The sequence below is a fragment of the Ciconia boyciana genome, chromosome 9 (genome assembly GCF_034638445.1).
Source record: "Ciconia boyciana chromosome 9, ASM3463844v1, whole genome shotgun sequence".
Lineage (NCBI taxonomy): Eukaryota > Metazoa > Chordata > Aves > Ciconiiformes > Ciconiidae > Ciconia > Ciconia boyciana.
Window position 1 is genome coordinate 4154538 of NC_132942.1, and position 19815 is coordinate 4174352.

The 19815-nt window shown below is 41.5% G+C and overlaps 1 protein-coding gene across 7 annotated transcripts in view; it reads right to left on the reverse strand.

Moving 5' to 3' along the window:
* Positions 1 to 17351, reverse strand: part of MACROH2A1 (macroH2A.1 histone) — a 47376-nt gene extending 30025 nt beyond the window's left edge. For 6 of the 7 annotated variants that reach the window (XM_072872123.1, XM_072872121.1, XM_072872122.1 and 3 more), the window contains exons 1-2: positions 17228 to 17351; positions 8792 to 8992 (exon numbers count right to left, since the gene is read on the reverse strand). In XM_072872123.1, the coding sequence (XP_072728224.1) occupies positions 8792 to 8963 (172 nt within the window). In that variant the 5' untranslated portion in view covers positions 8964 to 8992; positions 17228 to 17351. Of the gene's footprint in view, positions 1 to 8791; positions 8993 to 16584; positions 16743 to 17227 lie in introns of all 7 variants that reach the window. The other variant, XM_072872120.1, reaches the window with a different exon arrangement.
* Positions 17352 to 19815: the final 2464 nt, after the last annotated feature.

Sequence of the window (19815 nt, forward strand, 5' to 3'; positions counted from 1 at the left end):
CCAATTTCTGAACACGCAAGTTCCAACAGGAACAAGTCAGGGGTTTCTAAAAAATTTTGAAGCCTCTCCTCAAAAGAAAATTGATAACAATATCCAGAAATCAAAGAAAAATGAATGTTGATACAATTCCACTGAGAAAACATGTATTTGCTACGAAGCCAACTACATGACAAGGAGTCTGTTTATTGTACTTTAAATTAATCATCCTTCCATCAGCATTTTATTGACTTCAGAATCATTTTACATGATTCCGGAAGGTTTTAACCCAATCAACCCCAATCAACCAGGACCGTTAAGAGTTTCCTGCATTCTTCTCTCTGTGTATTCCACCCAATCCCCCTGGAATCTGCAGTTGCAAGAGCGAAGGTAGAATCATTTAACAACACTTTCCCTCTTATGCATTCCAATAAAACAGTTCTCAACCTTGGTTCAAAGTCATGGAAATTTGATGCAGTGAAAATCAATTCAAGAAATTTTACTGCTTTGAACAAGCCTTGATGAAACCTCAACTCTCAAGAGGGCAATCGTTCTCTTAGGATGCGATAAAAAAACCAAACCCTTCAGTCTTTAGTGTCTGAACTGTATCAAAACTAGGCCCCTTAAAGGAGAAACTGTTAACTTTGCCAAGTTATTGTAAGTTTTGCATTTCTGTGAGGCAGATGACAGACTGTTGTTTACATAAAACTCAAGTTCAGGCCACAAAAGCCACTTCCACTTAGAGCCTTCTGATCTGACTCACACTTCTTTTCAGCTCTTTTCTACACTTTAATACCATCCATTATTTTTTTTGTAAGAGATCCCATGTTATTTAACTTCCTAATTTTTTAAATCTTTTGGTTAACTATTGATCTGTAAAAGGTAGGTAAGTTCACTTTTCTGGGAAACCTGAAAGTGAATTTCAACTCAAATGTTATTTATTACAACAATCACACCCTGAGTACTAAATTAAAAAGCGATAGCCTATTTCTTCTCCACTGACTTAAAGAATCCTGATCTAACTCAAATTAATCTTTTTTCTTTTTCAGTGGAGCTTCCTCTACCTAGCACTTAACACTTTGCTGTTGCTCCTAACAGTTTACATATGTTTTAGAAATGCACTCAGACATGATTAATATAACTGCTGCCAGACGTTACTTGATCAAGTGCAGCATGCATGCTTTGGTCTGGCTGTTACAGAGTATGGGAGACTACTCATGTCTTAAGAGTTGGTCCTAGCTTAGTCTTTGACCTTTGCAGGCACATGTTAGGAACTTGCATTTCCAAACATTAAAGAAGTCAAGCGATAGATGCCAATCATCTACTGAAACTTAGTGAACATTAACAACGTTATTAACAAAAGGAGGAGAGAATTTCATATTGTAATTTTGGACTTTACTGAAGTGACTCCAAACCCTGGGCTTGAAAGAGGAAATGGGTATGTCTATCAAGGGTGCGCGTACTGGGAGGAAAAAGAGGAATAAGACATGCAAGTCAGTGTCAAAGGCTTTACTAAACAATGACCAAAGCTGATGCAATCCATAATGATGTGCTCTCATTTTTGTAGTGTACTCATGTCAACATGATCTGGCAGATGGTGATAATGGTTTTATTAGATACTGCCTCTGACAGTGAGGGAAGTGGGATTCAATGTTTATTACTGACAATATTATGACTCATTAAATTGCTGTTGTCTCAAAGCCTTTCCCCCACATCAAGTCTTTTTGTATCAAGTTAGCAAAGGAAGCCATAATAAATACAAGTATCTGTAGACAAATACAACTGCTATTATTTAGAAGAAAAGTATTTGCAAATATTTTCCCCCACTACTTTACAGAAGCAGTATAGGAGTGACTATATAGATTTTTCAAAAAAAAGGTGTTGAACATGCTATGTCTGGAGAACAAAGCGTGTACAAAATTCTATTACTTTGGGTGTTCTGTGGTAGGTGAACGTATGGACTAGATATAACTTCATTGGAGCAAAAAATACATCTAGCCTGATAGCCTGTCCCCAGCCAGTGCCCAAGAGCAGCTGCTCAGGAGGATTAAAGGAACAGGCAAACTTAAAATGCTGTTTTTCCAGAACATTCCCTCCGATTCCAGCCATGTGCAGGTTAGTGGTTTCCCAACTTAGAAATGCCATCTTTGTGTTTAGTCCCCCAATGGATTTTACTTCTATGGATGTGTCTAATTGTTTTCTGAAACCATTCAGAATGGTTTGGTATCCATTTTTGATATCCATAACATCTTGGGATAACAAGCCTCACTACATCACAGACATTTTTGCAATTTGGAGGAAAAGTACCTCCTGTTTGTTTTTAAAATATTGTATTTCACTGTATACCCCCAAATTTATTTTTCCCCAATGAAGTTTATATTGAGGATGGAGCATTTCATCTGACTGCACCTAAGAATCCACATGGAATTTCATCCCTAAAAGAAATTCAGGGATAAATGGACTGTGGAAAAAAGACTGAAGACCAAATACATAGCAGGATCTGAACTCAGGCATTCTTAAATAATCCTTATGGAAAAAAGAAAAGGGAAAAAAAATCATACTTACAATATTTGATGTAAGAAATCATGAAGTTTGAGAAAATCTGAGGAAAGAAACTGCTTGCTAAATACTGCACACTACTCTATAGAGGTAGGACGTCTTCCTGCTTTCTAGCTATTTGTGCTACAACTGTCAGTCCCAGGAATAAAGGGCCAAAGAAGAAAAGACTTAAGCTTTACAGATTCTTTTGTTCATCTCAACAAGAGATACAAGTTAAGACAAAGATAAGGGTAGAAAAAGATGTGCAGCAAAATCAGCCATATTTTTGTTTTACACTTCACTTAAACTTCATTCTTCAAAACAAAGGGGGTGATACCAATATTAAACTGAACAGGAATTTACAGAAGTCATTAATTTGTTGCGACTTAGCCAAATAAATACATGTAATGACTGTTACTAGAATAAAAAGTACTTAATTCTAGATCTAAAGATATTAAAATATAACTAAAATTTAATGTTTTGAAGGGAGAAAATAATTCAGTGACCATGATGTAAAAAACAAACCAACCCAGGCCAGCATTTTGTACGTTACCACAATATGACACAGGTCACAATGCAAATTCTGAGGCATATTTACCCCTCTGAAATAAGTGTCTATATTGACATATCAGTTAGGGCTTTTATTATGAGAAAGTGCTTTGGCTTTTATTGTTTTTCATCAAACCTAATCTGTGTAGCTTGGAGAATACATCAGGACCCTAATCAGGTAAGTAATTTCATATTGACTTAGCTTTTGTAACTCGGAGATCCACTGAAGTTTATGGGACTACGAGATAAGATAGGCACACACGTGTTTACAGGGTTGGAGCCAAGGAAGGGCTTATCAGTGAAAGAAAACGCTTCATTTATATACATTTGAAGCAGATCGATTCATGCATTTATAAGTTCAGAATGAACGTTGGTCACTCAGTTGGTAACAATGCAAAGTTTTATATCTAAAGAGGCACTTCTTACAAGTATAGCAATTTTAAATTGTGACAGTCTCACTTCTCTTAAGAGCACGACGCAAGTCTTACGTAAAAGAGGAATGTTACAAAGGAGCTTTGCTATGCCGATATTTTTGAAAGGTCTCTGCTCGTGAGGCTATTGCCATAAACAACCCTGCTGTATTTTAGGTCCAGTATTAATCCATATTAAAAAACACACTGTATCTGAAGAGGTAGTTTCATGCTTGCTCAAGTAAGGCACAGGTCCTACAAGCCCCTAATTTATTTCAAACCTGTTTTGGGACACAGTTTGTGGCACAACACTGTAATAGGGATTGGTGTTTCTAAGGCTGCCTGTTTAAATAGAAGAAATATCTTGGTAGTGAATGCATGTTTCAACGGTATCAAAAAGATACTGTCAATTAATTCTCTTCTTAAATTTCATTACTCCCTAAGGACTGTTATTTATGGTAGTCTCAAAATGCCTGGAACTTGAATCTGCTTTTAACCTAATGCTTTTTTACTGCAGACCTCTGAGCTTCCCTCTGCTTCCAAGCAGAAGTTCAGCAGTACATCTGCTTTGACAAACAGGGCAAATCATTGTTTTCCTCTGTGACCCTGTAAAAATTTTCAGCAGCAAGCAGAACACAAGAGGTGAACACCAGTTCAAGTTGATCAGCTTGCACATCGGAAAGTGAGCATCTGAAGTGAGCAGTTAAACTTACTGCATTCAGGAAGGACTTTCATTTTGCAGCCAATCAGCAGCTGGCTTAAGAAAGTTTTCCACATCGAAAATTAATCAAGATGAAAATGCAACGAACTGAGCTCCAGCACATGAACCTTCATTAAGGGATTCTGGTGACATCACAAAGCCTGAAAACAAAAACTCCGGTAAGCACCAGAATGCCTCAGATGCAATTATAACCGTGGGATTCAAAAGGTGCTGCTTCTACATTTTAACAAAATACATGATCAACAGTACACAATGGGCAATAAAAATCCAGTTGAGAAAAAAATCTAATGGAGAAAACAGACATTTAACATTTTCTCCTACCTTACTTCAGTATGTACAGAACAAATATAAATCAAAGTCTCATTTCTTCTGTATTCCTGTTCTCCTGCTGTTTTATAAACTTCTCCTTCTCCTCATTTGCTATGACATTTTGGCAATTGAAAATTATTTACAGTGTAGAGAAGACGATGGGGGGCAGGGGGAGCAGAAATCACTTACAGGCCTGGTTCTTGCTGCCTTTAAATATGCTCAAGAGATTTCTATTTTTTAAGGGCAAAGGAGTATCTTTTTCAGTTAGTAAGAAAGTTTGGACTATATTGTAATTTGTGCAAGCTATACATCTGAAGGGAACATATCTGATCGCATGTGTGGCTGGACCAGTTCTGACAAATACAAACCATACAACTTCATCTGAGTGGCTGCAATGCCCCAAATGAAGTCCGTGGCCGTCCTCTTGACTGACCTAGAATTTTTTTTGACCTAAACTGATACTGATGAGCTACTTTGCAGAGAAAATAGGATTGGATTGCAGTTTTCTGAAGTACATATTAGGGAAGATAAATAGGCAATGAACCATTGTAAAACAAGTGCCACAATAAGGAAAGATGACAAAAGGAATTACTAACACTGAACTTCTTGCCAGCTTAAAGTGGTTGATAATGCTTAAAATTAGTTCTGCAGCATAGCAGAAATTAATCATATATTCTGACTATTCCCTGCAAGATAGGCAGCACTGCATGAACTGCTACTGCAAAGAAGGAAAAGAAGTAAGAACCACGCATTATAGTTCTTCAGCATCCACACTACTCCTCCAGTGTAAAGAAAGGAAGTATGTCCACTTGCTTCAATATCAGTAAAACTCAAAGGTACTTTCTGCACGTTCACCCATGAACACACGCTTGCATCCTATTTACAGTGGACATTACACATTATTTCCTTAGATGAAAAGCAGGAAAGAATAAGCAGGTGGTACGCTTAAGAAACCAAACTGCATACACTGGGTGTGCTGATGAGAGAATTATTTTGTAATATTACTTGTAGGTAACAAGAACCTTTAGTGAATAACTAAAAGAAAGAGAATACTCATTGTGCAACCTGTTTATATGTCAAGTATATTGAAATGTAAGATAAGGAAAAACACTATTAGCTGAAGTCCAGAAGACAAATTGTACATCTAATAATACAGTAGTTTTATTATGATTATTTTTAAAGTTACTATAACAGACAACACAGGGAAGATGTAATCCAGCCAGCCCCTGTAGAAGAAGTTCTCAGAAGCCAAGAGACTGAAAAGCAGCACAGCAAAGATGCGCAGTTTTTAGTTCACAGCATCTGAAGCAGCCAGACTAATTCCTGTGTCCTAAAACAGTGCATGTTCCTGCTAGCGGAGCTGTACCATGTATAAACATGCTAATACAAATGTACGAGAACAACATAAATGTAGCTTGAAAAAGCACTTTGTCAGGCACAGACTGAGGAAAGGTTTAAATTACAAATGGGCCCATACACTACAAGAAATTATCGAGTGTGTATTTTTATTTTCTGAGGAGTAGCTGTACATACATGGTTAACAGTAAGTTACCTTCAAAGTACAGGGTGGATAAAGTCATAACTACAGATGGATCCAGAAGAGAACTCCAAGTCTGAACAGCTGGAAGCATTACGGAATTTCAAATCTCAAACTGAACCAAACCAAAATCCCAGATCTGAGCACATTATGGGCTAATTTCAGGTTTACATCAGAGTTAAACTTTAGCAAAGGCCAACAAAATTAAGCACCTCATCTTCTAAAGGATTAAAGTCAGTGCCATATTCTGCGCACACATGAACTAGTTTTCAAACCTTAGTAGGTTCCTTTCTATTAGGTCACGTCTCTGCCATTTCCCCTCCTAGTTGTTTCTGAAGTTCTTCTTTCCTACAACTGCTTTTGATATTTTACGTTTTTCCTCTCCTTCCTGGATGCACAGGATTGCTTTTTTGATTTAGCCAATTTATTAGCATGCCACTTCACATGGTCTCCTTCCTATTATGTCACGTTCCTGCTTTTATTTTGAAACAGTTGAAATGCTTTGATTTAGTCTCAGATCATGTGCTGACATGAGCATCTTTAAAAACTCTCCTGGAGAGAAGTCAGGGTTTCTCTGGTTTTGTGAAGTAATAACTGCCAAGAGGTAAAAAGAACACAAACCAAAAATCTCCAAGCATCCCATTTCAAGGGAGTGTTTCGGAATTATACTGAAAAAGATGAATGACCTGAAGTTCAGAAAACATACTGAGCATTAAAGGCTAAAAAATTACACTATATAAAGTGCAAAAAACTTACAGAAAGAGAAGGGGACCCATCCCACCCCCCCGACTGAAACAGTCATAAAACATAAAACTATTACTAACTTAGTAAGGAAAGAAAAGAGTATCTGTGCTTTTGAGATGCATCTATGTACAAGAGTGAAAGAAAACCCTGAGATACAGGATACTAGACTTCTGGGTGGGGAAGAGGGAGAAGCAACAGCTTAAAAATATTTAAAGGGAGAAGAAGGTACTTTTCCCCTTAGCTCTCCTTCCTCCCTTTTTTCTTTTTCCTAAAGAAGTGATGTGTGCAACTTTTTTTTGGCTTTTTTTGTTGTTAATCTCCTCAGACCATTTCCCAGGATGCACAGCAGTTAACACCTTCACTTCCCCTCGCCTATTCTTAGCTGCCTAAACCATCACTGCCTCAGTAAACACTAAATCAAACAGTTAACCAATAACATGTGCTGCTCATTAGCAGTGCCTTAAGCTCACCTGTATTGTTCTGTTTCTTTAAAAGGGCGGCATTCAAAGCACCCTTCACCCTAAGAAGCATTTTATTTGAGTTGTTATTGCTGTAAGCAGGAACCTAACTGAAGGAAATGTTAATTTTTTAAGGCCATCTATGAAGTTTAAAAGCATTCTTTTGAAGAAAAGGCCCAAATAAAGAAAACTATGAACATGAACAAGTGAAGGAAAAAAGAAAGGATATTCAATGGCTGAGAAAATTCAATAATGTAATATGAATACCTCACAGAAAACAAGCACTCTACTAATTATTCTTAATGTTACCAATCTTCATCTTTAAGGGAGGAAGAAACTTTACAGAAAAAAAATCAGCCTATTTCTGTTCTTCAATGTCAATATCCATTATAAGGTGTATCTAAAATTGTCTTAAGAGTCAGGTCACTTCAGTTTTAAATACTCCCAGCAAAATTAAACCACATGCTTTGCTACTTTGTGCTTAAGCCAAAGAAAGAACAAAGTGCATCTCTTCCTCAGAAACTCAGTGCACCCTTATAGCTTGAAGACTACTGTCCCTTGAAATGCTTGTATCTGCTGCAACCAGAACACTGACATAAGCAGATGCACTGTAAAAAGAAACACTACTATGAGAAATGAGATCCAATTCAAGCTTTTCCTTAGTCATGCTAATAGAATCTGTCTCCAAACTCTAATCCATCTAGCACTTGTGCTTTTTGCTAGATCCCTAGCTTATAGGTATATGCTTGTAAGTCAAATCTGGCCATGCGAATGACTGAACTGGTGGTTTTTTTCTTATCCATTTTTTAAAATGTATTTTATTTTAAGCAAACCAATATTGCAAAAAGCTCATATATTGATGTTATTACAGTTAGGGTTAATTTTCCATTAGAAGACTACTTTTGTAATGTTGTTTGTGGGGTAAACTTGCAATGTTTTAAGTCTTGTTTGACAGGAGAACTGCTGTTTAAAGATCTTTACTTGCCTGTCTAGTTGTGTATGTCTTTGGGCTAAGCATTTTCTTCCTTTGAAACTTCTTTCTAAATGAAGGAAAAATAATACTTTCATCCTCCAAGATGGTACTGTGAGGATGAGATAATTATTTAAGGTGTTCTCATTCTGATGTGATGAGAGAACTGATGTGTTAGAGAAAGGAATACAAATGTAAGCAAATAAGCTATGCTGATCTGGGGCAGATGAACAGAGTGCGCATTTATACACAGACTCAACCAAACAAATTGCAAACAGCATATGTAGTCTCAAAAATAATCTGCAAATTGAACAAAAATGTTTAAACGATGCTGTAAGTAATCTCAGCCCTGTGTAAACACTGAGAAGCTCTCTATTTAAAAGGAATGTATACGCTTAACAGACAATTAGAACCCAAACAAAGCCATCAGAGGCATGTGTGATCAGCATAGCATTTACTTCAGCTATCACTTTTTGAGTCATCTATACACCAGAGGATCTTTTTCTTTTTTTTCTGTGCAAATTCAGTTTGTATTATTACTTTCACTGCTGCTATTTCACATTTTTCAGCAAAACCTACCGGTCAGATATTCCAGTACAGCAGCCATGTACACTGGAGCACCAACACCAATTCTGTACTTCGGGTGGCCTTTCTTAATGTAACGTAGCATTCTTCCAACAGGGAATATGACCCCAGCCTTTGCGGAGCGGGAAGTCTTGGTTGACTTCTTCTTTCCACCCCTGCTGGACATTTTGTCTGTATTGGGTCCGAAACAGCACTCTATATATTAAGAAGGAAAAAAAAAAAAAAAAAAGAAGATAAAAGGTTATCAATAAGCGCTGATGCTATAATACCATATACTGAATTTCAAGTCAAATCAGTATTTTGGGGTAGGCAATGCATTATGGTGCCTAAAACATACACACAAGTTGCCTTTTTAGAGTAAAAAGAACCTAAAATAATTTTCCATAGAATGTTTACTTGCCATTGTAATCTTGGCATAATTTTATACAGTAAATATATAAGCCAGAGAAATTATTTCCTATAAATTTGCTTTGGAATTACTTTTCTGAAATTCCTAACAGATTATACCCAGTACCATTAATGGAGCAAACAGTGACAACTACCTCATGTAAAACAGAGCTTCTGCATTAAAGCAGAGGATGCTTTCTGCAAGGAGACTGACACAACCCTCTGCTCTCTGGGAAAAACTCTTGGCTGGGCATTGGACAGCTGTGGTAGGACTGTTATGCTCATGAATAACTATGTTTCCAACTAGAAAAAACTGTATCCAGTAAAGCTTTCATAAGGTGTATTCACCCTCCGTAAAAAACTAGATTTTTCAAGCATGCGTGAATTTACAGAACAAAGGCCTATGCATGGCAAAACACATCTCCTGTACACTACATGTTCTATTTTCAGAAAGATCTGAAATGAACCCCTTGAGATTTGAACCTACCGGAAACCAGCTATCTCCACATCGAAGACAGCACTGCTTCAACATGCCCTCTAGGAATCTGATGAACTTCAATCTGCCACCTTTCCTTAACACAGCAGTGGTCTGAACACCCAGCAGATATCTGACAACTGTATCTCAGTTTATCTCAGTGAAGAAACCTACTGGTGATACAGCTGTCAAACATATTTTTTTCTCTCCGACTTCTGCTCAGGCTGTAAATAGAAGCTGACAAATCCAAAGAGGTGGAGGGTTTACAGGCTCTCAAGGTATCTTTGAAGGTTTAGGCAATGCACTAGGTTTTGAAATGAACTCAGAGGAAAGGAGACAGTCCCCATTTCCCCCTCCCTCCCTCCTGCACATCTGAACTCCAGGGAAGCCAGCAGTATGCATCAGTGATACACATACCTCTGTGCATCCTAGTCCTTCCGTGCTGCACAAATCCTACCTAATACAAATTCGCTGGTGTGTATATGTACTCCACAATTAAACGTCTTTAAGCCTGCTTTCCCATCACACTATTTCTCTGCTTCCCTTTTTGTTTTTCTCTCGTTTATTCTGAATTCTCTCCTTGTCCTTATGAACCTAACTGTATTTGCTATACATCTGAATCCACAGCAACCGAGTGAGCTCAGAATTAGGCAAAACAGGTTCACCAACCCCACCTCTAAGTTTTGCAACTTCTGTTCTGTGCTGACATGTCCTGCAGTCTTAAATCTCAACAAGTCACTGAGATTCAGACTACATAACTGTCAAATGAAGACCACTCAGGATAACTAAAGAAACATGAGTATCAAACACTTCCTTTCCTTTCCACTTCCACACTCCATTCACCAAAGAGTCTATACTTGCATAGCACATTAAGCAAAATAAATGCAATGGACTCACTGCTTGTTAAAGGTAAACAAAATAATGCCATCTTGGTAGCTCAGATGAAAGTCACACTACATTTATGAAACTTATATCAAAAAACAGACAGGAAACTTTGGAAAGGGGAAGCCATCAAAAGGGCTCCTTCACCTTTCCTCTGCTGTGAACTCAGCTCTGTAACAACTATTATTCTGCGAAGAAAAGGACAAAAGCCAATTTTCTTGCCTTGAGAAACTGCCTAACTGGAGCTCACAACTGACTTCAAAAACCTTCCATTTAATTGCATTTTCTCATCTAGTTAGCTCTGTCTTTGTTAGCAGGAAGGCTGGGTGTGGCTTTGAGTTGGCTAAGGACTTTCTGCCAGAAATTATTTTCATAGTTCATAATCCATTTTCATCAATACTACAGATGTTTAATCTCACAAATGTTAAGAAGTTCATTGAATTAAACACCAGGGAAAGCAGGCATGAGAAATACCTGTGCTTCTAGCTTCCCCCGTAATTCCTTTGGTTTGTAACTGGTAGGTCAATGATGAAAAACGTAATTTTTCTAGGGAAAACCTGCAAGGCTTAAGCAGTAAACTTCTATTAACCATTTGGCTTATGACTTTATGGGATAGTCAGAATAGCTGGAAGAGAATATGGAAATCCTTACTTCCTGATGTTGGGTTTTTTTCTTTGGGAAAGTGTCATCTAGCCATCAGCTGCTGTAACATTTGGATCAAAGTATGAGTAAAGCATGGAGCAATACCAAATTACTGCCAAAGAGCCTTTGAAGGAGCTGGAGTAAATACAGCTCACCCAACCTAAAAATCCAATGGCAGACACACATGGATGGTCATGCTGTAGCTGGTAACAGAAAAAGATAAAAGAGCACTGCCCTTTCATTTTTAGTTCCCAGAAAATGACTATTCATAGAGAAGTAAGGGAAGTGGTTCCTTCATGTGTTGAAACAAATGTGTACTGTATATCACTGTCTCTGGATACATATCATCTATCCAAAGCGATGCTAAGTGTGTTGTCAGCACACTGTCAATTGTCATCAGTCACGCTAAATCAACCTCCCTTATATCGCAGTTTCCAACCTCTTTCATCTGGTGTTCAGAAGATGTTCTTCCCTTTAACATACTATTTCTACTTAATACCTTCAAGCCTCCTGCCATCTGCGGCTAACTAACAGCTACCCATATATAAAATGGTGTATTTTTTTCTTTCATAATAAGCTTTTCACCACTTCTGCAAATTCTAGAGGTTAATTTCCCCTTTTATTTTATACTCCCAGTCACATTTCACTCATTAATATTTAGGATAACCCTGGACCTATCTTGACAATTAACCTGATCCTCTCATACTGTACATTAAAGAGCTTTCTAGCTGTAAGTTTATGTGTGAGGAAAAACTTTGCCTGAACCAGAAAGGTGGGGGGGCTTGCATATTGAAAAAAGCAAGAATTTCTGGAACTTTTAGCATTAGAGGTAAAATGCGATGAAGATGGAGTTTGAGAGCTTCCTGTCTCAAGGATCCCATTCCTACAACATGTAGTGAATCACTGTATCATTAGATGTTGGGGCTGGAGGGAGGGAAATTCCAATTAAGTTTCAAGTACTGCTTTTAATTTTGCCAACCATGTAATTTGGAAGGGGAAAAAGCCTGGCATGGAAGACCTTTTTCGGGCATAATTACGGATTCAGGATCATTACTTTGCAGAACCTGTTTGTCCTGCCTTTGAGCTGAGGGATGGCCCAACGAGCTCTCAAAGTCTCTTCTCTACTTCTAGTTCTCCATAGCAAAAGAGAAGGGAAAGAGGAGTGATTTCACTTGCAACAGCCACAAAAAAATGTATTGAAGTTAAATGTAAAGAGCACAGCAATAGATCAAAAACCAAAGAAAACTGTGTGCCTTACATGTTCTCAAATGGTTTATCTCTGTAACACCAGAAACTCTGGAATGCTGCCAACATTAATGAACCAGAGCTGTTTGCTGAGTCACTGCTAGCCAGCAGATGAGGGAGGAAACCAAAGGGAACCTTATCACATGTGCCCTAGTTCAGACAAGATTTGAGCAGAATAATTTAAAAAAAAAAAAAATCACAGTCAATGACAGTCAATGGACCAGTCCTTTCCCTTCTTTCCCCTCTCCTGCCTTTGCAATGGAATTACTGAGAAACTTTACCAAATACGTTGCCAAGTCTTCAAAGATTTGTCAATAAAATTATTTCATTTCAATGTTTGCAAAATTATCACTGTGATAATCAGGGGATATCACTGAGGAGTCAGCTTATCCAAGTACACCTTTGACTTCAAGTCAAATTTAATGCTATATTCTTCAGTGGCTCTGCTGTGCTTGGACACAGATTGCCCTAGTTGCAGAATTTAGCACCTGATTCATAGCCTTTTGAAAACCCCTTAAAGACTGTAGCAAGATTCATAGCGCTTTCTAATATCTCAAAATTCACAGAAATGAGAATTTGATGGTATATTCATTTGGCTCACAGCAAATATTCAAGCTACAAGGCTCTTCTGCTGTCACGTCTTTGCGAGCCAGAAATATGTTTTCTAACAAACAAAATAATATTAAGGTGTAGCGATGAAATCGGCATAATTAACATTTTTCTGTTTGAAATTGGCTGTAGCAACTCTGGTTGGCCATATTTTTTTGTGTGAAGATAGATACTCCACTAAAGCACACTTTCAAATACCATCTTCCTAAAGCGCGCATAGGCATCTGTTTGTCTGAAAGGTTTAACATCACATAATTCTGAAAGTACAGCCTGCACATCCCAGTAAAGTGATACCTAATTTCCAAATACCAGTACTTCATTAGCTCAGTCAATTTGACACTTTCATCAAACAGCAGTAATAAACCCCCCCTGCTATTAATAGTTTTCAGGTACTGGTTCTTAATGACTTAACAAATTACTATGAATGCTACTGCTTCCAGGCAGGGACTGCTCTGATCATGGGCTCACATTGGTGCATTAACTGCACTCAGCAAAGAGATGACTAAATTTAGATCTACGTGATCACATCAATAAGTGTAGTGGAATCCAGGAGACCATTACTACAATAGGATAAATACTAAGACTTAGTAATTATTTTTCTCTTCTTTCCAGTACAAAGACTAAGCTGGACAGTTCATTTTTGTATCACAAGATTAACTGCAATGCTATTTTCTTTCCATTGCTTCAAAAGATTAACAATGTAAGTGCTGCCATTCTCTCTTAAATCTATTTATGTACTATAATAATAACCGCTTGCTGAACTCTTTTTGAAAAGGTGCATTTGAATTTGCTTTGACAACTAACTTGCTCTGTTCTTGGCTAATCAGAAGCTAGTCTGGCATATTTGTAAGATGCACTGCTTATAGAGTCAGTATAAAATGGTCTCTAATAATGCTTGCCTAGCACAACAGTGTCTCAGTCTGTGACTATGGTTTCTAGGTACGACAGTAATAAAAGAAGAGCTAATCACTCGGTTATGGTTTGATCCAATGTGATTTCAAATTTTAGCTTAAATGCTTTATCAAAGCAGTAACTCTTTGTGGTCTGAAACAGAGGAGTGAAACCAGTTGTGAAACAGCCTTTCCAGCACTACATTAATTTCCCATCTGAAAAGGTAGCACCATACACACATTTATTTTCCCTTGGAAAACTGAGAGAACATTCCTCATCTAGGAATGCCCTATAGATGTATTTCCTATTGAAGATTAATAAGACTAAAATTCCCATAGTGATAACATAAAGGATGGGAAAAAGAGGAACAACATTTTGACAAAATCTGTGTGCAAAACAGAATACTGTTGCACAATTGTATTCAACTGGCAAAAGTCCCTCCCTCCCACAATGGGTCTGAAACCCCAAAACCTTTAAATATCCCCCCCTTAATGTGCAAACCTCCACTATGAACAGCTCTGGGAGCACAACAGTTTTACCTGGGCATCCTGCCACCAATAGTCAGGAAAACGTAAATACAATTGCCTTCACTGACCACTGCTGGGAGTACTAGCGTGAAATGAAGCCCATTTGTGCATGATAGCTTTTTGTATACTAGGCGGGAAGCATAAAATTTGATACAGGACCTTAAATCACTGGACCATTTACAAATTCAATGTTCAGAAAAAAATGTTTTAAAGAACATTTTGAAAACTTCTTTGCCCCTTGACATTTTTGGAAGAAAGCAAAAACGCAATAAAGAATTCACGTGGATGCTTCCAAGGCAAAATCCAGATGTAGAACAAAATTTAAGATAGATGCTATACTGCTGAGGGAAGGGAGTGCAAGAACTCGACCCACTGGAAGGCCATGAATGGCATGATTCTAGCATCACCCCTTTTGGAGCAAGGACCACGAGCTGAATCCTGCCCATCCTCTCTTTAGGAGGGGTCTGGGTAAGGAACTACAACCTCTTCATGTGTCTATAGCCTCTCTCCCTGACAAGTGAGCAAGCACTGCACTCTTTCCACAAATACTGAACGTCTGTTTTCCGATTTTGCCTCTAAGAAGCACTGAGCTGAGAGAACCTAATGCTCACTGCACTGTCCTCTGGGTCAATATTCCCTCTCCCAAGGAAGGCTCACTCTGGAGACTCTTTTTTCCTCTTGTGGCATCAGTTCTAGATTACTGCTCCTTTATCCCTACTTTATAACCTTGCAGGGGCAGGACTACCTTCTATGCAGAACAGACAACAGGCCTTGACCCTGGCTGACAAGAGTTGTACAAAAATACTTCTGAATCTCTTTGAGAGCACAAGATTTTGACCATTCTTCAGGAATGTGACTATATCACCTATCTTATCAAGAGAATATCTTTTATCAAAGCTCATTGCTATGTATTGGAATTTTACCTGCAGAACCAGGCAACTCCTAAGGACAAATTTAAACATGCCCATTTATTTTAAGACTACGTTTGCAGTGGTGGATTCTTCTTTTTGTTAATGCTGATCTATAAAATACGCAGTGCTTAAGCACTCTTCCTATATTACTGTCATTCCAATCTCACTACTAGTTTTTAGATCAGTTACGGCTTAATCTACGCTGTGAACATTTGCCTTTACTGGCAATCAGAAAGGTTACACACAACAAAACAAAGTTACTCTTTAGGAACCCAGAAGGCCCAGAAGATTTCAGTGTGAAAGGTTAAGATACATACCAGAGCAAAATAACCTGCAACCATTACTAAGTTAACAACATTGTAATTGCTTTCTTTCAGGACACTAAAAAAAACCCCCCAAATGACACAACACAGTGGGGAGTTTTCTAGGGACCACTTGATACAAAATCTCTCATACCCAATTGCATTAAAATATATTTTCCAAAGCAACCGTAATTGTCTTGTTCCCGCCTAAATCTTTTAACTCTGGGCTGTGCCTAAGAACCCGGGTTCTGTTTTTATTAATTGCTCCCTTGCTCCTTAGCTCATTTATTTCTTCTGCTCTTAGGAATGGGGGAGGCAGTGGATCTGCAAAGTTCCCTACAGACCTGTTGCTAAGTGACAGCCACACACAGTCCTGGGGAAAAAATGGTCGTTCGTTTGTATGGTCAAGAGATAAATAACAAGCCTCATCCAAATCTATTTCAACCACCAGTCTCCTTCCATCAACATAAATGAAGCAACCTCAGTTTTACATGACCCTACTTGCATACGAGCCTATTCCAACTGCCGGCTTCAAATGCAAATTCATGGGCCTTCTACAACTTACTTTTAAAGATTACAGCGGAAACAAAAGGATTATAGGAAGATAAGTTACAGAAACAAGTTTTGTTCCCCTTACTGTCTCCTACACACACAAATATGTCAGTCTTCGTCTAAATCCAGGCGCTCCTGTGAGATACCTTGTGCCGAGTCCTAGGAACCTGCATTCACCTGCGTCTTGCAGTACTTGCAGTCCCCTATGAGAAACACCCACACCCAGAGACAGTCCGTATAGGTTGCTCAGATCCTGCAGGCAGACATATTGCAGGCTCTACAAGAAGTGACAGTTCTGAAAGAATAAGGGGCCCCGTTTCTAGCTGAACATTTATTTTTACCACTCTTGGAAGCCTTTGCTCACCGTTTTAAAAACGTCACTTGGCTTTTTTTAATTCAGTCATTCACATGTGGCAGGTAACTTTTATGCCACGGCTTCTTCATCCCAAAGCAAAACACACTGAAAACATGTTCTGCTGCTTTTCACTTGCGCTTTTTGCAGTCTTTCTAGATTATCTTCTCCTGCCCGATGACCCGAGGTGGGAAAGACGAAAAAGGAGTCGGTGCGTGCGTACAAAGGCAGAGAGACGTGAGGGACCGCGGCTCGACACCCCCAGCCCTTCCCGAAACCAGGGTGCCCACCGGCCTCCTTCCAGCCTCCGCACCATAACCCAGATGCGGATTCAATAGAAATAAAACCCCGCTGCCACCATTTCGCTGGGAGCGGGGTGGATCTCCTGGCTTCACCCGAGGCACAACAAGAAGAGACAGAACCGACAGACCGCCCGGCGCGGCCCGGGCCGCCGGTTTTCCTCAGAGAAGGGCGGCGGGGGGTGGGGAGGCGGCGGGGGGGGGGCAGGACCCCACTTCCCTCACAGCCCACCCCTGCTGGTTCGGGGCCCCTGGCACCCCGGGCCGGGTGCCACCCCGCCGCGGCAGAGCCCCCTCACCGACCCCTCACGGCGGGAGGGCCGTTCTTAGGCGGGCGCCCCGCGGCAGTGACTTACGGCGCGGCCTCCGGCGGCAATATGTCTCCCGTCGGCCGGCGGCGGCCCCGCTCCCGCTGCCGCTGCCGCTGCCTCCGCTCCGCCCGCGGGGCCAACGGGAACGGCTCGACGGGCTGGCGACGAGCTCCCACAATGCCTCGCGCGCCCGCGCGTCACATCCCTCCCGCCCCACGCGCGCCCCCCTCCCCGCGTGGCCCCTCCCCTCGCCCCTCGCGGCGGCCGTTGGCGTGGCGGCCGCCCCGCGTTCCCCTCACGGGTCGTCGCCGCCGCCCGCTCCCGGCCCCGCTTTCCCGGGGGGGTGGGGGAGGCTCGCCACAGCGGCGCCCCGGTGGCCGCTCGCCACGCCGCCTGGCAGCGGTGCGAGGCCTCCCGCCTCGCCAGCCGCCAGCACAGGCCCTCGGCTGTCCCAGGCGGGGGGCGCGGCCCTCCGGCCCCCGCGGCAGCTGGCTGCCATGCGGGCGCCCGGCCTGGCTATTGAAAAGCCCCGTCCCTGCGTGGGGCTGGGCCTTGGCACCGCGTCTTCCACAGCTGCTCCCGGCCCTCCTCTCCCTGCTCCTAGCCAGGCCATTGTGTGCAAACGCGTTCGCTCCTAAATCTTCAGCGGCGAGGCAGGGTGGGGAGGACAAAGCGGGGCGGTTAACGCCGCATTCCTCCCAAAATGAAGCTTCTTGTTCGGGGAGGGAAGGGAACGAGTGACTGGATCGTTACCGCTGGTGCGAGGCATGCGTGCTCTTTCTGCTCTCGTGCTATACAAAAATGGCTTGCTGCCATTTTGTAAAGGCCCCAGATGGAGCTTTTGGAGGAGTTTTTGCATGGGAGACGTGGACGTCCTTGAGTGCACCTTGCTGGGTCGGGAGAGCCGGGTTGCTGCTGCCCCTTGCTCGCCCGCCCCGCCGACAAACGGAGGGTGCACCTCCTCTCCTTTCTCCTCTCTCCTCCTTTCAGTTGCCTTCCCCGCCAGCTGCCAGTGGAAGAGGGTAGCTGCCACAGCGGGTCTTGGCTGCAGGACAGACAAGTCGTAACAGATTGCCTCTGCGTTTACAACGGTGGGACTAGAGGAAGCTGGAGTTTTGAATGTCATGGAAGACTCCAGACTTGCCAATGCTCCCAGACCCTTCTGCTGCTCCCACCTGAACGGAGCATCCTCTGTCTTCAGTGCCCGAAGCAGGATGCCAGCCCATAGCCTCTTCCCCACTGTCCCTTGCTGTTCTTTCACGGCTAGAGCTATGACAGATGACAGTGGCACAGTGGCATAATATCATTGCAACTACTAACAGCTAGGAGAGGCAAGGAGTTTCTCTCTTTCCTCGTTTTCTCATCAACCACCCTGAACTCCAGTGCTCCTTATTTTGCTCAGTATCAGCACATGTTCACGGTACCTTTGTCATACAAAAGAGAAAGCAGAAAGGAAGAAAATGGCTTAAAGGAAGAATGAAAACCAGGGAACTGGGGACAGCCTGTATAAAACATGTGGGGCTGGTCTGAAAAACATCCCTTCAAAAAGCGTTTCTGAAATAAGAGGCGAGAAGAAGTAGTACGCACAGGGCCGCGTGCAATGCATGTGGCCTACAAAAGCAATGCCATGTGCAATTCCACTAGCCAAGCTCAGGCATTATAATTGTGGTGTTCTCATCCATATAAATGGCCAGGCTTGGTCTGTTTTTTAACGCAGCTAAACTCTGCGTCTCCCAAGACATCTCGCCTTACGTCTCTATACAGCATACGGTCAAATGCGACCTTGGCCTGACTGTGCTCCCCGGGCGCTAATTGTAACCTGAATGCTATTCAGACAGGCAGTTTTGCCTGACAAAGACTCCCCGCTAAGTAAAGTGCCCTATAGACCCTGCTTGCCCTTAACCCAAGGATATGGATACAGTACTTACTGGGCCATCTGCCATGGCTCGTCTTCCACAGCTGAGGACACACTCTACTTTCCCTGTGTTCCCATCCACACACACCATCTCCCTCCCACCTCCTCCTCCTTTGTGTTCACACCACAGCGGAGCTCTGCTCCCTTTTTCCTCGCGGGTAGTGCTGCCCACGCAGTAACCCTTCCCGCGTGCGGTGCAGAGCACCGAACAGAACTGGGCCTCCAACGCTTGGCTCTTCCCACTGCGTTTTGCTGTCACCCACACAAGCTTTATTTAAAAAAAAAACAACCCCCAAATATCTCTGTTGACATGATGAGCTGCAAAGGCCCACGTGGAGTTTAAAGAACACACAACATCGTCTAATGGGGTTGATACAAGGCTACAAGGTGAAGGGAGCTGACCTAGGAGGGCAGATAGAAGGAGTTATCTGGGAAACCAGCATAGGTCACTTTCTATGCTCTTCTACCATCATCATCCATTTTGTCTGTTTTTTAAGAGGAGTCTCTGGATTTTGTGCTTTTGAAGAAAGCCTTCAAAACACAATTGGTGCGAATTTCTGGAGTGAGAGCTGCCTGAGTGTGACAGGTAGGCTTCACCCCCCCTCCCTGCTCTGCTAAAGATCGGGGCTTTTGACATGGCCATCACCGGCTTTTCGCGCCTTTTGCGCTCTGCAGTGCCCCTGGCACGTACACACCCGCGGCACAGGGAGCAAGAGAG